Source organism: Liolophura sinensis, chromosome 6 (assembly GCF_032854445.1).
Source record: "Liolophura sinensis isolate JHLJ2023 chromosome 6, CUHK_Ljap_v2, whole genome shotgun sequence".
NCBI classification, from domain to species: Eukaryota; Metazoa; Mollusca; class Polyplacophora; order Chitonida; family Chitonidae; genus Liolophura; species Liolophura sinensis.
In genome coordinates this window covers 41,899,767-41,918,376 of record NC_088300.1, presented here as the reverse complement: position 1 = coordinate 41,918,376, position 18,610 = coordinate 41,899,767, and the positions used below count along the sequence as shown (strand labels likewise).

The window sequence follows — 18,610 nt, the reverse complement described above, 5'->3', positions numbered from 1 at the left end:
TCTTGCAATTGGATACGAGCTCCCCTAGAATGGCCACTTGATTCTAAGCTGAATTAACCGTTCCTCTCTAACAATACATGAGTAATCTGTTACTAGCTTGTTACAAAAAGGCAGTAATGAACAACAGAATACACAGATAGGAACCGATTTACATTACGCGGGAAGGATTCCTTAATGTTACTTAACCTAAAGTTTGTCACTGTGTGATAATTAATTTGAACAGAAGAGTTATCAAAGGGAAAACTTTTATCGTCTGAGATATTTCCTCCAATATTTTGTTTTTAATATTTTTAAGATTTAATTATTCTTTTTAGGTTCTTTGAGGTTTAGCCCGGTATTTCTGAACAACATCGCGCTGAATACTGAATAAATTTTCAAAAAATTTATGTAGCAGATGAAAAATATTATAAAATTTTGATTTCACAATAAGATCGCAAAATTAGAATAAAACCCTAAAGGAGGTAAATTGACAAGAAGCCGTATTCCACCTGTTTTGGATGACCATTTGTCAGCTATCGCGCTGTTGTCGATGCTCTGGGTTTGTTGTCTATGCTGTACGTCTTTAATTATGTGTTTAATTTCCTATTTATTATAGTCTTAATACTAGCCAGATGTTTAAATCTAACCACTGCCTGCTGAAGGGCATTTGATGCCACAAAAGTTTGCAGAGCTCATATATTTTCGCCATCACACACTTCATCAGGATTTGTTTTGGCGGAATTTCCCAGTATTTATTTCGTTGTGAGGCTGTGTTTCGGTTGGTTTAGCTTAGGTCGAGTCGGGAGTATTGTGAGACGTCTATCGTTGGACACAGGCTCGTCCGGGAATGCTCTGAGAATTTGCTTCTGAATTCTGGAACGGGGAAACAAAGATGTCCTCCTAATCTCCAAAGGAACACCGACGGTATCCCTGCGAGTCTTGTGTCTGGTCGTCTCTGTTGGCTTCTGTTTGGAACGAACGTGTGTTAGAAACTCAGCCAGCTGAAAGCACAAAAATTAAAACGAGAATATCAAATGGGCTTTCCTCAATTTACTGTTAACCTCCCTCGCAGTGTTCGATTTCTAACCACGTTTTTAATGACTCCTAGCACTGATTACCCGGGTATTGTTTGTCGTAGGACGGAACATCATTACACACTAAATCTGATTGTCTGTCATCACTCCCGACAAATCCGTAAACATTGACTTAACAATGATGAATAAATTGGTTCAAGGATTCTTCTGAACGTGGTTATAATCTGAATAAATGCACTATCTGTAAAAAGGAAAAATGGACACATCATTATCAAAAAATGTTAGAAAGGCAATACACCTTTTGTATAGATATATTACTCCATGGTAAAAAAAGGAAGGTAACAACTGAAGGCCATCACATCATTTATCAGCTTTAAAGGAAGAAGGTTTGATATTGTTGTCAGGCCACAGAAGTAACCCACTTGTAGAGTGACCTGTTAAAGAAATGGAGAGGGATCTTTAGACTGGCTTAGTCTGATGTCTGCTTTAGTAGACGAAACACCTGACAGACTTTGAGTATTTTTGCTCTAAGAGGAAATGCGTCAGCTTTTGTCAAACAGACAAATGTGCCACAAGTAGCTCGTGATTTGCGCTCACCTGGCTGGCGAAGCAGAGTGTCAACCCTTTACGTGGATAATCATCTTACCTGATCCCGACGGTCGATAGGTGAGTGGAAGGCCGTGCCGGATTCTCGATACACCCCACTTCCGGGCCACCTGGCCCAGCCACTCTGGCCTTTACAGGTCACAGGCATCATAGCCACCTCCTTCTTATGTCGGTCACAAGAAATCTGAGCCATAGTTTTTCTTTTAAAAACATCCCAGTTGCACTCTTCCACGTATCTTTGGCACAACTGGACATCTTCAGGAATCCTATTTGGTTGGCACACAAACAAAAGAATGTATAAAAGATGCATTCTCTAATTAACTTTAAGGCTAATCTGCTTGTATATGGAATATTTTCACTTGTCTATACGTGCCTGGATCTCCTGTTCCATCGTCTAGGGGTCTAGACTGTGCCACTATTCACCGAACAACTCACTGCAACTGGGCGTGTTATGGTTGTTTCCTTATGCCTGAAGGCTTGTCAGCGACTCAACGAGGTGTACCAGTTTTTTCAGGGTTGGTCCCGGAAGTTCAAGGTTACAAGAAATTGGCCACAGTTCACAGGAAGCCGCCTGGCTTCGTCTGGTGGCCGATACAATGGTGCGTGATACAGAGTGAAGCCTGGATTCAAAACGTGACTTGATATTTGTACTGGCTAGACAGAAGTGTCTACTGCAGGGGTCCCAACTAATCAGGATGCGTTATGAATTACATATGTATCTCCATGATGTTTCATGAGCAATGAAGATGAACCACCCTTCCGTATTTCATGTCATGACCACTTCTTACAAAGCTTCTTACATGTAGTTTTGCGACAGGCGCAATTGTTATCACAACGTTTTACTTCAGTATGTGTTACGATGACAGTTTTGTTTACGGAAATTTGCACACGCTTTGCTGGACTGGCCCCAGGTACATGTACGTACCTGAAGGGAATGTAGCGCTTCCGGAGGTACTCCTCTATTGTGTTCATAGGCCCTAACCATCTAATGATGCGGTGTTCTACTCGAAGAACCTTTGCCCCTTGACTGACCATGGACAAGGTATCCACAGACATTTCACTGTCATTCAGCAGCACTCTCAGGTCCTACAACGATAGCAGATATTAATATACAGGTCATCCAGTCTGTCGGTATGTACTTTTAAAAACTACACAACTGTGCAGATAAAACATTTTGTACATCCTGTGGGCGAATTCTTGCTAATACCTTCAATCGACATAGCCGATTTTCTTGATATCTATGATTGCAATCAGTCTGTGAGACTCTAATCAGAAAGAAATTAAGCGTTGCCATTGAGGAATTGCAGTTCTATGGGTTCTTCTTACGCAGCCATATAAAGCGACCCAAGACAACAGTGCTGTGTTTTGCATAGCACACATCGTACTTGGATGCAAACATCCAACTGTTTAAACACGAAAATAGCGTTATGGGTGACACATTGCATGCGTGCATTGTGAAGTATGCGTGTAGGAACAATACAGGAATGTTCCTTAACAACTGTCATGACAACTGCTAATTACTTTTTTAAAAACAATTCCTAATGCTTACATATACGTTCCCATTAATATCAAAGATATTAATACTCCTAAGGTATAGAAAGTTAAGTTGATAATTGCTTTTCTGGGCTTCCTCCTGATTTGTACATTAAAGAATTATATTACGCAAATCCAGGTCCAGGGAACGTGCAGGATTCCTTAATCAAAGTGTCCTAGTTTCTTATGTGAGATATTGTACGGCACAACGTGGCTTCAGTATGACACTTGAGTAACCGTTACTACATGTTAACTGGCAGATGATCTGGCGCCCCATGATGTATGCCTCTAATACATTTGGTAGTACATGCAAAACAGAGCTTTGACTTCGAGATGTCTGAGAATCTCTTTGTTCGTGTTTAAACATGTTGTGATGATATCGAAACTGCCAGTGTTCGGCTTAATAACCTGGAGGTGGCCATGAAAACTAAGGGTAACAAAACTGTGTCCAGGTGTTAAACGTGAACAGGAATATCTTGGTTTTAGTGTTGACACTAACAATGGTAAGGTCAAAGATCAGTTTCACTGATTTGGGCCTACTGATGGGGCGCTGTTTATGTGGTTTCTTTCTTTTATCGTTGTATACAACTGGGAATTTAATTTACACATCCGCTGTCCATGTCAAACAAACGAAATGGCATCTGGGTGGGGTTGAACTTACACAATGATCGCCGACGTGTAACTCGCCAACATTTGCATAACGCTCTGTCCGAATTCCACCGTACTTATCCTCCTGTGGGTTGGGCAAATGGAGAGGTTTGTCCATCATCCCAGACACATGAACAGCACCTGTGTCCTTCAAGTCCGATATGTCAAACTTACGCATTAACGATATTCTTCCCTAGGGGAAAGAATAATAATGTGATGGAACAGAAATATCAGGTAATTCTGGTAGACGGCCTTCAGTCAGGAGATTTATAATGTAACAGACGAAGGGCAACAGGTCTACTCTACCCATAGACCTGACCACTGTTACCAAGAAAATCAATTAAATAAGTAAATAAATCAATAATATACTGGTAAAAAATTCTAAAGGCTGTAATTGTACTTGCTGGGTGGTATTTGACTGATTTGTTGGTTCATTATTTTAACGAGGCAACTTTTCAGCTAATTTAGAACTGACAGTATCTTATTCTTAAGAAAATAAATTCTATCAAGGTAATAGATTTTTGTAGAATAAAATAGTGCACCTGCATAACGAAGTAAGCGTAACTGGTTTTGGACCAGTCAGCCTCTATGATTTTGCCATGAGGGATATAGATGGCTTGTGACAGGAAGCACATTCTGCGCAGGTTCTCTTCGTCCCAGCCCAGAAACATCTCAAACTGTCTGCAATATGAGAAATGTGAATCATTGTATAGGCGTATTAAAAGCAGTGATGACTTGTAATGATTGCATTAGTCTGGACAAAGCATTTAAATGGCTTACTCCACAAATGCCATTTTGGCGTCCAGTTCCACTTCAAAGACTTCCGGGCACGTCTCCAGAAAGGTGCCCTTGTCGACCTGGAACACTTCGGTGGGTTCTCGACAGATAATGGATGCTGTTCTTTTCCCATCCCCAAGGATTGCGATCTCCTGCAGAAATTAAGCCATAATATACCAATACATATCCTCTTCTTATTCCATTGGGAAGTCTAAACACAATTTGTACAGGTCGAAGTCCTTCACTGAATGCAACTGTCTAGGGATAACAGACTATAGAGAGCGATGGGTCGGGTGTACGTTAACCTTTACTTGTTTCAATATGCTAAACCTAGTCTGAAGAACCTGAATTGTTGGTCACCAAGAACAAGCCCACTACTAGCAATGGTGGGAGAGTTTTCTTTGTTGTAAGCAATTGTTTTCCGTAAACTCCTGGCAATTTCCATATTATTTCATCGTCTCATTTTTTCAGATGTTTCTGGCATACTCTACTTTATTTATATTAACGAACAATATGTAACAAGATCTTTCTGAAAATTGCCTAAAGAATTTTAATTAAAAGCAAAAATGGAATAGATATCTTAACTCATTGAAGCAAGCCCAAGAACCGGTAAGACAAGATAGAGGAACGAATTTGATTTCTAAGGCAAAGAGTAAAAAGAACCAAGGAATAAAATAATATTATTGAAAATATTAATGCGTATGAATTATGGTAAAAAAAAATATGGTAAAAAAAAATGCAAAGTACGCCCCTGTAGAGGTATACGTTTATAAAAATTATGTAATATATAGTCATAATATATGTTTATATGTATTTGCTATGTACATAGGTGAGGCCTTAATGGAGCAATAAGACAGCACATATCGTTGTAGCCAACAGGAACGATTGCTCTCGTACCATCTCTCGGGATCTTAACGACAACAAGGTTCATGAAAAATGTACTATGAGCTCTGGTGATCGAGTTTTGTGGCGCTTACAAAAGCTGGCAGCGTTATCAGGTGTCCTGCAGCTAATAACGCATGTATTACATATTGTTGGGGGTATACTGAAGAAAATATTCATCTGCCACGTGATAAAGGATGTGACATGAACCCGCGAACGAACTTCATCACACTGACTTTAAGTGGATTCTGTTTCAATCGCGAACAATTCCTTGCTTTGCCGGAACTCGGTGAAGCGGTGGAGCACCTGTCGATTGTCCTCTCTAGCTCCTCTATGTTAACGGTTATCTCTGATGACACGAATCGACAGTGTCTGACAAATATCCTCTATTGATGAGCGCTATTCAAAAGTTGGTGTGAATGGGAGCTAATCCGGCCTCGCGGTGTCAGTCGCCTCGGCTGCTGACAGAATTGTGTGTGTCAGACAAGGGATGTTAGTCATCTTTTTCTTCCCACACAGTTCCTGTCAAGGAGAGTTGAGTATCAGGAGGTCAGGCATGCATAGACAGGCACAACGTTACGATTCATATTAAAGGGCCTCCGTGGCCTTGTAGCTAGTGCGCCAATGCGGCACTATGACCCGCGCGCCTCTCATCAATGCGATCGCTGTGAGCTCAAGACCAGTTTATGCTGGCTTCCTCTCCGGTCGTACATAGGAAGATCTCGCAACAACCTGCGGATGGTCGTGGGTTTCCTACCACCATAATGTTGGTCGCCGATGTAGAAGTGAACCATTCCTGAGTACGGCGTAAACTAGTTCATCTCACCACACAGTACGTGTAGACAGGTCATACTGTATCCACGACATTACAGTTTATCTCACCACACAGTACGTGTAGACAGGTCATACTGTAGGCACGACGTTACAATTTATGTTATCACACTGTACGTGTAGACAGGTCATAATGTACGCACGAAGTTACAATTCACCTAATCACACAGCAAGACAAGCAGAAAAATTCGGACTAATTAAGGGTAATGAGTTAATAATGAGTTAATGGCTGTTTAACGCCGCGATCAAGAACCGTTTTTACTTTCAAGACGGCAAAGAAGACAAGGTTGTGTAGAAATTTTCTGTCCTTGGCTGCGATTGAACCTGCACTACGATTTGTCCTTGCGATGGAAAGACGCGTATCTTAAGTCACTCCAGAATAAATCAACCATGTGTTGACATACATGATGACAGCTGTAACAAATGATTTACCCCAAAACTTTCTCCTGCACGAATGATGTTTTGGGTTTGAATCTTCTTCTCCTTTGTTTTCGGATCCACCGTTTCTTTCTGTACAAATACGGAGCCGGAGTAGATGAAGTAGAAGTTGATCCCCCAGTGGCCTTGGCGCAAGATTACACGTCCTTTCTCGCAGCTGAAAATACAAGGACGAGGCACTCTGGGTTAAAAGACAACTTCAGAAAAGAAAAATAGCCAAAAGAGCAATGGACCATCGACTAGCTAGGTTTTTGAAGACAAACAATTTCCTATGCACCATGTAGTTTATTATATATAAAGGGGATATTTTTTGCGGATTATTAATTTAGGGAATTTATTTATTTACTTATTTATTTGATTGGTGTTCCCGCGTTCGGCCGGAGAGCAAGCCATCATGAGCTGAACTTTAACTCACAGCGACCGCATTAGTGAGAGGCTCCTGAGTAACTGTGCCGCACTGGCACCCTAACTACTAGGCCACGGAGGCCTTCATTTGGAATTGGTTTTTTTATCAATAATCTGAAACGTCCACACTGGTTGACGATTGGTAAAACAATCTTCCGTTGTGATGCCTATAGTTAAGAAATACCAGTTTTGGAGCCGTTCTTTATTTCTTTAAACTCAAAGGTTAAATATTCCATTTCAGTGCTAAAAATCCGTTTTTGGTTTTATAGGGTATTCCTGTCTTTATCACCACTACAGTTTCACCCCACTTCACATTCCTAAAACCCACTTTATATACATGGCCACTTTTGCCATCTTGTATTGCATAACTTCCGTGTACTTCTCCCGAAAACTCTTCATCATTAGCATCAATCCGCGGATTTGCCGGACGTCCTCCTCGGTCCGTGATTCCGGACCCAGCATGGCCAACTTCTGCGCCCAGACCGGGAACAACATCTGCATGATACAAAACGCAAATTAATTGTTATACCGTATATTGGTATGCTAGTGTGCACACATAAGTCTTAAAAAATATATGGTAAGTAGAAAGGTCTGCCAGCAAACTGCGGATGGGCTCTGCCCGCTTTCCTCCCACCATAATGCTGGCCGCCGTCGTATAAGTGAAATATTCTTGAGTACGGCGTAAAACACCAATCAAATAAATAAATAAATAAATAAATAAAAATATATGTCAACATAAAGTACCTAGATTTGTCTATATAAAAGCAAAATTGATCATCAACCTCTTAATAATAATTTAACATTTATGTATAATAATATAATTTCGATTCTTCTGTATTTATTAGAACACAGTCTTATTACATTGCACTGATGGGTTTAATGTGCCGTTAAGCCACTGTCTCAGTCGCTATTGTTGAAGCAGAATTCACCAATAACAGACTAGCGCAAGTTAGGCAAGGATTTCGTCAATTTCACCAACTGAGGTGGACATGCACATATAGGAAATAAAAAGTGTTTAACAATATTCAAAAATAAATTATCACACACGTGCTTAAAAATGACACTGGGTCAAATATCAGTCAATAGCAAAACTTTTGCAGAGGGAATCTGCATCACTATAAACTACTGACACTTGGAAATAAAATCACTTGGTTTGCTTCATACAAATAACTTACTGCTCGGTGCAAAAATCATATTTGTGACTTTGTGACAAATTAAACTACGTCCATGTTCCAGCGTGATGAAGATTTTTGTTTTTTACTATTTCTTTGCCCCCAAAGTATAATTTTACTGTTTTGATACATCCAGACACTTCATCTCATATTTTACGTTCATATTCGACAGTAAATGACTTGGTCTAATTTTTCAACTTCCAAGCAATATGTACATTATTGTAAGAGATTGGCGCTTATTAGATTTACATATACCTATACATTCTTAGGTCTCACCTAAAATTTTGTCTACTAGGAATCACATCCACAAAACTTTGTAGGTCAAATCACATTGCGTAGTTTATAGCGATTATACGCTATGTCATTTACGAGAACAATTATGAAAAATTAAATTGTAATGTTTTTTTTTTCTTTTAAATGGGCCAGTCCTAGATGTGACAGTCGGTGTGGTGTTACAGTTGTCATCTCGCACTGATCCATTAACACTCGACTTACTTACCGTTTTTCTCCGTGAGAATTGGGACTTGTCAAAGAAGAGTGTTTGGTCGCCGTCGAGCATTCCGGAGTAGCCGCAGGCGTTGTAGACGTATACCTGTGAGACGGTTGTGTTTTCTGTGACGGTCATGGACAGGCGTTTCATGTCCTGAGCCAAGCCACAGACAGCACGTAATACCCGAAACCACCAGATCAGCTTCGTCATTCGAGCATGGCGCTGCAACACAGACATATGTACAGTTTCTTTGGTATACAGGAGCAAAAGGCAAATATTTTATGTGCGGAAATGTAAGCATGTGATGTAACACCATCAAATCTGTTATCCAGTTATAGCTGCTACCGAAAGCGCACCCTCCCCTCCCCCTCCCCCTCCCATCCCTCAAAAAAAAAAAGAGAAGCGAAAAATTCATTTGGCCGCCAAAGATAAGCAAATTATCTTTAGGTGATGGGATCAAGGTCTGTTTAAGATAGAGGAAAGAGTTATGTATAGCGAAATGTCTTGATATCCTACGATTACACAGTTTATCACGTTACTGCTATCTTTCATTCTTTGCATAATTGCAAATACTCATCGTCGTAGGTTTGGTTCGTATACCAGGCGTCAACCATAATGGATGTTCGATGCCAATCATATATCCTAAGACAAAACAACCCACTGAAAAAAGTGCATAAAACAACTTTCAATACCCCATGGCAACATTGTGGACATTTTGGATCACTGTGACATTTTTGGATCACTGTTGGCGCCAACTTTTTTCAACCTAAACACGGCTTTTAATGTTGGAATAGTTTAAATATATGCTTGACTAAACATCTCAAGAATATCTTTAAACCTTGAAATAAAGTAGAAAGTTAGCATCACCTCTGATATGCTTCATAAGGATTGTGCACGTGGACTAAGCATTTCCGAGGCCTGTCCCTTTGTATTGTTTGTATTGTTCTATGTCACTATATATTAAAGACGATGCTAAAAAATGTTACTAAAAACATAGCATATTCAGCAATTCTAAACCAGTAGCTTCTAATTAATTGCAAGTAAAATTACTGCATTCCGTTTTTATCTAATTCTGTTTGGACCGTGTGAACAACCAGAACAGGCACGAGGAAATGGGGAAGCTTTCACAATATAATATAATAGACAAGAGTCAAATCTGACATTCGTATATCGCTCGTCAACTGCAAATGATCCTTTTTGAACATAACCACCAACACAGCTTCTCATATAAACCAGTCGCGTTGAAAACAAAATGCGTTACATGTGAAGTTGTCATCAGTTTCTATAGTGAAAGGTAGAAAATGTCGAAATTCCCGTTAAGAAATCAAAATCTGATTATAAAGAGATCAAGAGCTTCAAATGCAGTGAACCAGTGGAGTTCATCATATCTCCTTGTACATTACACAACTTAAAATAGACAGATGCGGATACCGTCACATCAGGTTTAGTTGAATGAAAAGACAGTATATTACTTGCTGTGTCTGTTAATAATGATTGAGTCATGCAGAATTTGCACGGCTATTTCTTGTGATGTTTTTACATTTCAGCACTAAAAGAAAGTTTTACTTAAAGGGATACAGAATCGACGCTAATTGGCTGACAGACAGGGTTTTCTGGGTTAAGTCCTGCAGGTATGGTCACGGTTGAATAAATGTATCGTATGTATTCAGCTTAGGCAAGGTGTAGCTTGGAATTGTCCATCTCTCACACCAGCCAATCAGAATCCATCCATGTACCCCTTTAAACTATGGAAATGGTGCACTTAAAATATGGAAAACATGAAGAAATGCAGATATTGCATTTTGCACGCAGCGGATAATTCAACCCAAAGTAAAACTGATAGGCCAGGATCAGGTAAGTATGAAAGTCAGCCACATATCACCAGTCAGCTAAACACAGCATGATGGTCCGATGGTTCACCCCCGGGGAACAGGTGAAAGAAACCGGGGGAAGCGTCTTCAGGTGAGGGGTAGGCCTACATGTTTACGCTGAGAAAGTAACAGTGCAAATGGGAGGAAGTATAAAAGTCAGCCATTCTTCTGTTCTCTTGTTCATTCAGAATTTATCCTGGTCATAGATTCCATCGTTCGGGCACCTGTTCGAAGCTTGGTAGGAGGTCGGTCTATGAAGTCCATGCCCCTACCCCCTACTTTTCCTCACCCTGGAAATACGGCGCATCTCCTCCCACAAACCCCTCACTAGAATACTTTGGCCAATATCTGTCATAGCTGAGAGATGACAGCCTCTAAACGTGTCACTGTGTAATCTGACTCTAGAGAACAATGTACAGCTGTAGGAATCGGAACCACGTGGGAAAATATCGTGGACTTTGGCTGCGGACCCTTCTCCCCGCGTGACTTCCACGTGACATAGATTACCATGAGAAGGACACGCTGAGAATGGAATTACGTCTAAGTGGCTCTGATCGACATCAAACGAGGCAAATCTCTTATGTTAAAAAATCAAGTTTTTATTCCATGGCCAAAACAACATCATCACCTTTTGGTTTTAAGAGTCAGATGCAATTGCCATGAGATTGGTAACATAACCTGTTAATTTGTTTTCACCTGATTCATTCACTAAACATAAAAGAACAACACACAGAATTTGAGACTGATGTACGGAAGCAAAGCCCAAGGAACTTGCTACACATGCCCTGCAAAAAGTCAAAGAATTTTAAACATGAATGCTGACAGAAATACCCATCAATCTAATTAAAATGAAATTATCACATAGGAGCATATAGCTGCTAATATATAATAAGCAATGGGTTAAAGAACGTAGTCAACCAGGCGGGATTTTAATTTACTTTTCAAAAAAGACAATGGCACAATATATTAAACTTCTGTTGATACTTTCCCTAGGTCATGAAGATGTATAACCAAAAAACAATGTGCCAAACTTGACATATGAACTGGCTAAGCAAAGTCAAATGACCTGGCTCTGGTGCGATGATCATTTATCCCATCACGTTTAACAGGATATTGTGTGACAGGTGACATAGTGTCCAGCAGAATCTATATATTGGCAAAAAAAATTTGAATACTTAATTAAACTGACCTAAAGATAGTATTTATAAGGTTATAATCGAAATCGAATAGGTGTGTTCAAGTCGCCTAGAAAACCTGATTATGCAAACTGCCCATTTCTGTACAAAGAGAGGACACGAGTGTATCACGAGTCTGATATCTGATTAGCAGTCAACAGTTTTTAATGATCTTGGAAAAGTTCAAGCCACGTTCTAAGCCAGTGCGTGAAATCAGTACGGTATTCAATTTTTGTAAAATGCTAGTATATAAGTTGTCGACAATAAAACATGTATTTCAGATGACACATCTAAAGACAGGCAAGAGGAGATAGTATCATCAGCAAATAAAATAAGATTTGAAAGATTTGTAGCATACGATAAGCCTTAAACTAGCATAGGTCTCAGTATAGGCCCTTGTGGAACTCCCTGTGAGACAATGTGTAACCTCAGGGTTAGACAAGATGCTACTGAGAGTGAGAGTCAGCTACTAAACCAAGTGTTTGCAAGAGAATGGGATGACTGACGGTCTCACATTGATGATTGAAATTCATGATTCAGGATTGACACTCCGAATTCTTTGAAATGTTATACGTATTTGAATATAAGGACGCCATTTTGAATTAAAAAAAAAACACTATTTGCTTGAAAATTTTTAAACTAATTTCGAACAAATTAAAATGGTTTACTATTGTTACCAATACCAAGATTAATTTGTCAAACTATTACGCATCAGTGCTTTGATATGGTACAACACGCTATGCATTTACAGATGGGCAATGAATCAGTATCAGTGCAAAGAATTTCGTCTAAATTTACAAGTTAAAAAGTAGCTAGCAGTTAAAAGCAAAACAAAATCCGCTGTCTGTTAAGGATAATGTTACCCGCTAAATTTTTCGTGTTTCCTGTATTCATGGTGATAGGTTAGAAATAACGTGCCTGTTGCATCATTCATGTATGTTTTTGTACATAGTACAATTTTCGATCTGTAGAGTGACAGGAGCATTTCTGCCGTCAGCCGTGGTGTAACCCACATTGAAGGTAATCAAATCAAGAATACCTGTGTCAGGTCCCTGCCCCATCTCACACGTGAGGTCCCCATCTAGTAACATGACATTATCAATTAGGCTTTAGACAACCGTTTAACATCCCATTGAAAAGGCTGGGCGCCCCCACGCTAAAGGTCTCTGCTTAACACTGTTAGATGAGGCGGACAGGGCCGATGGAGTATGCTAGAGTCGGGGGAAATGTCATCCAGTTAATCCATGTGTATGAAATATAGAAAACAGGGCCAAGGAATGCGGTTCATCTGGCCAGTGAATATTGTAAACTGTTAGGTAAATAAACCGAGTCAGGAATGAATCTGGCCGGCAGATTTGGCTAGCTTCTAGACGATATCTGGTCACCAGCTCCAGAGCTGCCCCATCTATTATGACAAGCCTAATTTGATCTCTCATTCTAAACACCCTGTAAAGAGACAATGTGTTTTTGATAATGTCAGGATTGCCCTTCGCGTTTTTTTCCAGCAGTGGTCGATTTTCTGTACAGCATATAATAATGTATTCCGATTACGTTCGTATATGAGCTGGCTTCGCGCGGTTCCCAGACAGCTTGTGTGCCCCTAGAGAAAGAGGAGCCAGAAGCTGTGGCCTAGAATCCGTCAACAGCCGTGAACAATGAAGGACAAAACAAACAGCTACTTCGTGCGCATGTCGTCCGTTATTAATCATTTCTCTTTTATAGTCAACCGGAAATTACCTCTATATATCATCAACGTTGCTCTATGGCAAATATTTGAGGAAATCTCGCATTGTTGTGGCGCGTATTTGTCTCACAGGCACGTGGTAGGTGCAGCGCACGAGCGCCATAAATGCTTAGCACGACAAGCACTAGCTGATAATTAAGCCAGGTGTGAATGAGTTACTGCGATAGTATTCTCCTAAGTTGTATTGTCATCTGTACATCCAGAAACACACCTTGTTGAAATTCAAGAGGTGCGGGATGGGAGAAAAAAGACATAATAGAGTATCGGTGGTTAGACAAAATATATCTGGGTAAAACAAGAAGGCGTTTCAAGAAGCAAAATTCCCTAACAATGAAATTACAAATTCATCAGGCAATAAAAACACAACTCAAAATCTCCTTCATCCACCGGTTCAAAACACGTACTTCCCTAAATTCCGGATCCTGCATTTCAGGGGCCAATTCAAACGAAGTGAGGGCATATTTAAAGAAATCACTCGTACAACTGTTCTGACTTTCATTAAAACGTGTTTGTACCAATTTTTGGTTCATGTATCTAAATGAATTCAACTTTGTCGGAGTAACATCAATTAAAACAAAACCCTCAATAATGCATAGGAAACTAGTTCAACTTGACCTGACAATTTTCACAAGACTATTATAAGCGTAGTGGTCACCAATGGCATTGTTGTAAAACCCATGAAGTACATCGCAATCCAAGTCAAATCACTGTAATATAAGACTGCGATATCCAGTGTAAAACCAGAGCAGTGTCCACAGTATCATAGTTGGCAAGTGATCGCAAGTAACCGGAGAAATTTGATCTCTTGTTTTTTTTTTACCTCAGTGTGTGGTTTAATTCCAGCTATTTGTAAATGCTGAATTATGCAAATTTGTCCAAAGTCCTATTACTGGGTTTTCTAAACACCGTCTATCGACGTCACACTTGCGCGGTTTATTACTGACGATCCAAGGAAATCTAGTGTCGAGTATCTGTATGTCGTATACAAATTAAGCAATAGCGAGGGCACTGCATAATTTTCTTAGCTCTGTAATAAATACTAAAGGAAGTATAGGCATGCAATTTCCACGGAGTGAGAGATATAAATTATTTTCACATACTGTACATGTTCCGAAAAAAAAAGTAACAATTTTTATCACGTTTGTTATGGACGAACCAGTGGAATTCAATGTATCATGCCAACTATAACACATGTCACTGTCATCGCTGCTCTGGTGTTATTACCCACACTTTATAAGTTTCCAATTTTTAGGCATTTACATGAACAGTCAGAATAAAATTCCAAATGAGGTAAACTCACTTGAACTCACATTTCACCGGTTATGTTTGACCTTTATCACACTGTCCTCGCTGCTTTAGTTTTATTCTCCATGCTGTAGGCTTTTGTATTCTGATATCAGTGCATAATGTAAATATGGTTATATTACATTATGTTACATGATATGAAGTACGTTATTTTGAGATGGTTGTGTTAAACTATATTTATGAAACAAATTTATTTATGAGCCCACAACCATCCGTAGGTTGCTGCAGACCTTCCCACGTACCGCCGGAGAGGAAGCCAGCATGAGCTAGACTTGAACTCACAGTGACCGCATTGGTGAGAGGCTTCTGGGTCATTGCCCCGCGCTGGCAAGCTAATTACCTCGGCCACGGAGGCCCCCAAAGTGTTGCTATCATCAATATACCTTACCAACGCGCACTAAACAGCAGCCCTTATATTTCAATCACACTGAAATATCACAATGTTTATGGACGTATAAAGGTTTCGCACGCCCTATAACCGGAGGTATGGGTTCAAGTACTGACTCGGCAATCTGGGCACTTCCACGCGTTGCGGATGGATCTCGTTTTTATCTGCCGGGTGTCAGTATTGAGACTAGGTATTCCATACTCTCTGTTGACTTCCACATGACGTTTATGTGGGACAGGATTAAAAGTATTTTGGCTTTGAAACCGATGTAAACTGAAAATAATCCAACATTAAGTTCCTTAAATTGTTTATACTGCACATATGTGGGGGGATTTGGAGCGTTCTCAAAAGTGATAGTTTGAAATGAATGATCCTATGGCCCAATGTCCATATATATGTCTAGCATGATGTCAGGCCTTTGAAGGTACCGCTTTACCCTCGAATCTTTAGGCGGCTAATGAGAAATTTGTATACTAAATGTCAGTCAAAGGACGTTCCAAAAGACCAATGTCCAAACCAATCTTCAACATAAACCACCAGAGAACTAAGATGTATAAAACAATTAGGACACTTGCAAATTTCTTGTAAAGAGAAAAAACGGTGTATCATTCAATAATATTCCCGAGCCTCAGATGAAACAGAATTAGGCACCGTTGTGAAACAGAGCACCAGAGATTCTGTGCTACCCGTCCATGCTTATTAGAACACAACTGGAGTCATTTTAAAATGACCTTGAGTGAAGGTACTTGATAGAATTCTCTGGGTAGAGATTGATAACATTTTAGTATAGCCCTATACCGCTTATGTGACTAAATCAGTGGATATGGCCTTGCAAATTTGTGTTAATCTGGACATAGATAGGCACATAGTAGTATAGCGCTTATGTGGCTAAATGAGTGGACATAGCGCTTACAGGTTTGTGTTTCTCTGCAACAGTATGTCACAGTTTAGCTTGGAGCTTAACTACATATTATGGACATGTCGATTATAATTTTAAATAGGCGTTTACCTGGAAAGGTATGGGTGCATTTTAGCATATAGTGCTTATGTGGTTAAATGAATGGACATGGCGCTTACAGGTTTGTGGTTCTCTCGGACTACATTGGGGCATTTCAATGTAGTGTTTATTTAACTAAATAACAGGATATGGCGCTTAGAGGATTGCATTTCTCTGGGATTGAATTGGCACATTTTTGTCTAGTGCTCATTTTTAACTAAATGAGTAGACATGGCGCTTACAGGTTTGTGTTTCTCTAGTGCTAAATGGGCGTATTTCAATATAGCGATTGTTTAATTAACTGAGTGGACATGGCGCTTACAGGTTTGTGTTTCTCTACTGCTACATGGGCGTATTTCAATATAGCGGTTATTTAACTAACTGAGTGGACATGGCGCTTACAGGTTTGTGTTTCTCTACTGCTACATGAACGTATTTCAATATAGCGGTTATTTAACTAACTGAGTGGACATGAGGCTTACAGGTTTGTGTTTCTCTAGTGCAACATGGGCGTATTTCAATATAGCGGTTATTTAACTAACTGAGTGGACATGGCGCTTACCGGTTTGTGTTTCTCTAGTTCTACATGGACGTATTTCAATATAGCGGTTATTTAACTAACTGAGTGGACATGAGGCTTACAGGTTTGTGTTTCTCTAGTGCAACATGGGCGTATTTCAATATAGCGGTTATTTAACTAACTGAGTGGACATGGCGCTTACAGGTTTGTGTTTCTCTAGTTCTACATGGACGTATTTCAATATAGCGGTTATTTAACTAACTGAGTGGACATGAGGCTTACAGGTTTGTGTTTCTCTAGTGCTACATGAACGTATTTCAGTATAGCGGTTATTTAACTAACTGAGTGGACATGGCGCTTACAGGTTTGTGTTTCTCTAGTGCTAAATGGGCGTATTTCAATATAGCGTTTGTATGGCTAAATGAGTGGGCATGACGCCTACAAATCAACCTTCTTCTGGACAGTTCAGCATATGCACATTTCAGACTGTGTGCATGTTAGAATAAGTCGGTTATTAAATGATATATATATATATATATGTGTGTGTGTGTGTATGTGTGTGTGTGTGTGTGTGTGTGTGTGTGTGTGTGTGTGTGTGTGTGTGTGTCTACACTATTGGACATCTGGCTTACAAGTTGGAGTTTCATGTCTCGCTCTTCTTTTTCCTCTTCGGTCATATCATCTTCCCGAATGTCATCGTGGACAGTGTTGGTTTTCTTTGCGTCTTGTTTCCGGAAGATACTTATCCGTTTCCTTCCCGTATCCCTACCCTCGGACGGAAGTTTTCCGGAATGTAGTCCATTCTCTCCACCCTTCTCCTCCGTCCGAAGTCTAGCGTCTCGAATCTGTTGAATTCGTCTCCGTACAAAAAACACATGCTTGACTGAAACCCCTGTTGGCTTCTCCAGGGGGTGGACCAACGGTTTGGGGTCTGCCTCTCACTGTGGGGTCTGAGGTCTGAGATCTAGGACCCCAGGCATGCCGGGGTGTCTGCCGGACACAGGCTGCCGTCGTCAGAGGCCGGTATCCATGCCTGGTTTGAGTGGGACACGTCTGAGGTCTGGTCAGGATTTTATCAATCAATTCAGCTGTGTTAGGGCCCGGAGAGCATCGTGGTCGCCCGGAGCTCCGGATCCGGGCGTGAGGAGAGGCCATCTGAGGAATGTCTTGTAGTCACTGTTCTGGATCACTAAGCTTTTTACACGCGTTCCCAGAATGTTGGCTTAGCTTGCTCAGGGACCATTAACCTGTAATACAAGAGACAGGATAGATGAATATAGTTATTTGGCGGGTAATGATGTGTATGGTTGTGATATCAGAAAATAGTTACATGTGTGATACTGCTGGGTTACCTAACTCCCAACACAAACAGACGGGAAGCGGGCGTCGTTCCGGGCATATTCCCCCTCACCCTGGAGCCCGGCTCCCAGCACGCTGTTTTCATCAGCACCCCAGATCTCCGCCATAGACAAGTCTCTTGGGCCACGGGCGATTTCCGCAAACTTTCTCCTTTGTGTGTCCGTTGATTCGCCAGTTTGTAAACATATTGTCAATAGTATCAACCTACTCCAACAAGACATTCCACATTCTTTTCAAATTCACTGCATTTATTCTGAATGGCATCTCCGGAACCAGATGCTGTCTTGGCAACTCGGAGCGATGAGGAAACTGTCGGCCAGTAAGGAACATGAATACAATTTACGTGTTTTCGTTGCATTATTTAAAGAGCACCTTTAAATTTAGCGACGAAAATATAACATTTTTTATTCTTGGGAAATTGATGACTTTTGAAACATTCAAAAAGTTATGTGAATT

At 40.3% G+C, this 18,610-nt stretch overlaps 1 protein-coding gene across 4 annotated transcripts; it reads right to left on the bottom strand.

Annotated features, from left to right (window-relative positions):
* Nucleotides 1-335: 335 nt before the first annotated feature.
* Nucleotides 336-17,998, bottom strand: LOC135468748 (uncharacterized). Of its 4 annotated transcripts, none has more exons than XM_064747155.1 (10): nt 17,428-17,998; nt 8,805-9,017; nt 7,462-7,628; nt 6,723-6,885; nt 4,581-4,729; nt 4,343-4,481; nt 3,814-3,993; nt 2,545-2,705; nt 1,660-1,885; nt 336-980 (listed from the first exon to the last, which is right to left on the bottom strand). In XM_064747155.1, the coding sequence occupies exons 1-10, from the start codon at nt 17,470-17,472 to the stop codon at nt 732-734; spliced, it is 1,692 nt and encodes a 563-aa protein (XP_064603225.1). In that variant the 5' UTR covers nt 17,473-17,998; the 3' UTR covers nt 336-731. The 4 variants fall into 4 exon arrangements, with proteins under 4 accessions (XP_064603225.1, XP_064603226.1, XP_064603227.1 ...); XM_064747156.1 differs by lacking the exon at nt 17,428-17,998 and adding an exon at nt 10,956-10,991; XM_064747157.1 differs by lacking the exon at nt 17,428-17,998 and adding an exon at nt 10,678-10,936.
* Between the last annotated feature and the right edge of the window lie 612 nt (nt 17,999-18,610).

Excerpts from the sequence above, each read along its gene's own strand:
- LOC135468748 (XM_064747155.1), bottom strand. The coding sequence starts at position 17,472 with ATGACCGAAGAGGAAAAAGAAGAGCGAGACATGAAACTCCAACTT. Across the intron at positions 6,886-7,461 it reads AAAGTGGCCATGTATATAAA|CTGCGAGAAAGGACGTGTAA; the intron begins GTGGGTTTTAGG and ends TTGTATTTTCAG. Across the intron at positions 4,482-4,580 it reads GCCAAAATGGCATTTGTGGA|ACAGTTTGAGATGTTTCTGG; the intron begins GTAAGCCATTTA and ends CTCATATTGCAG.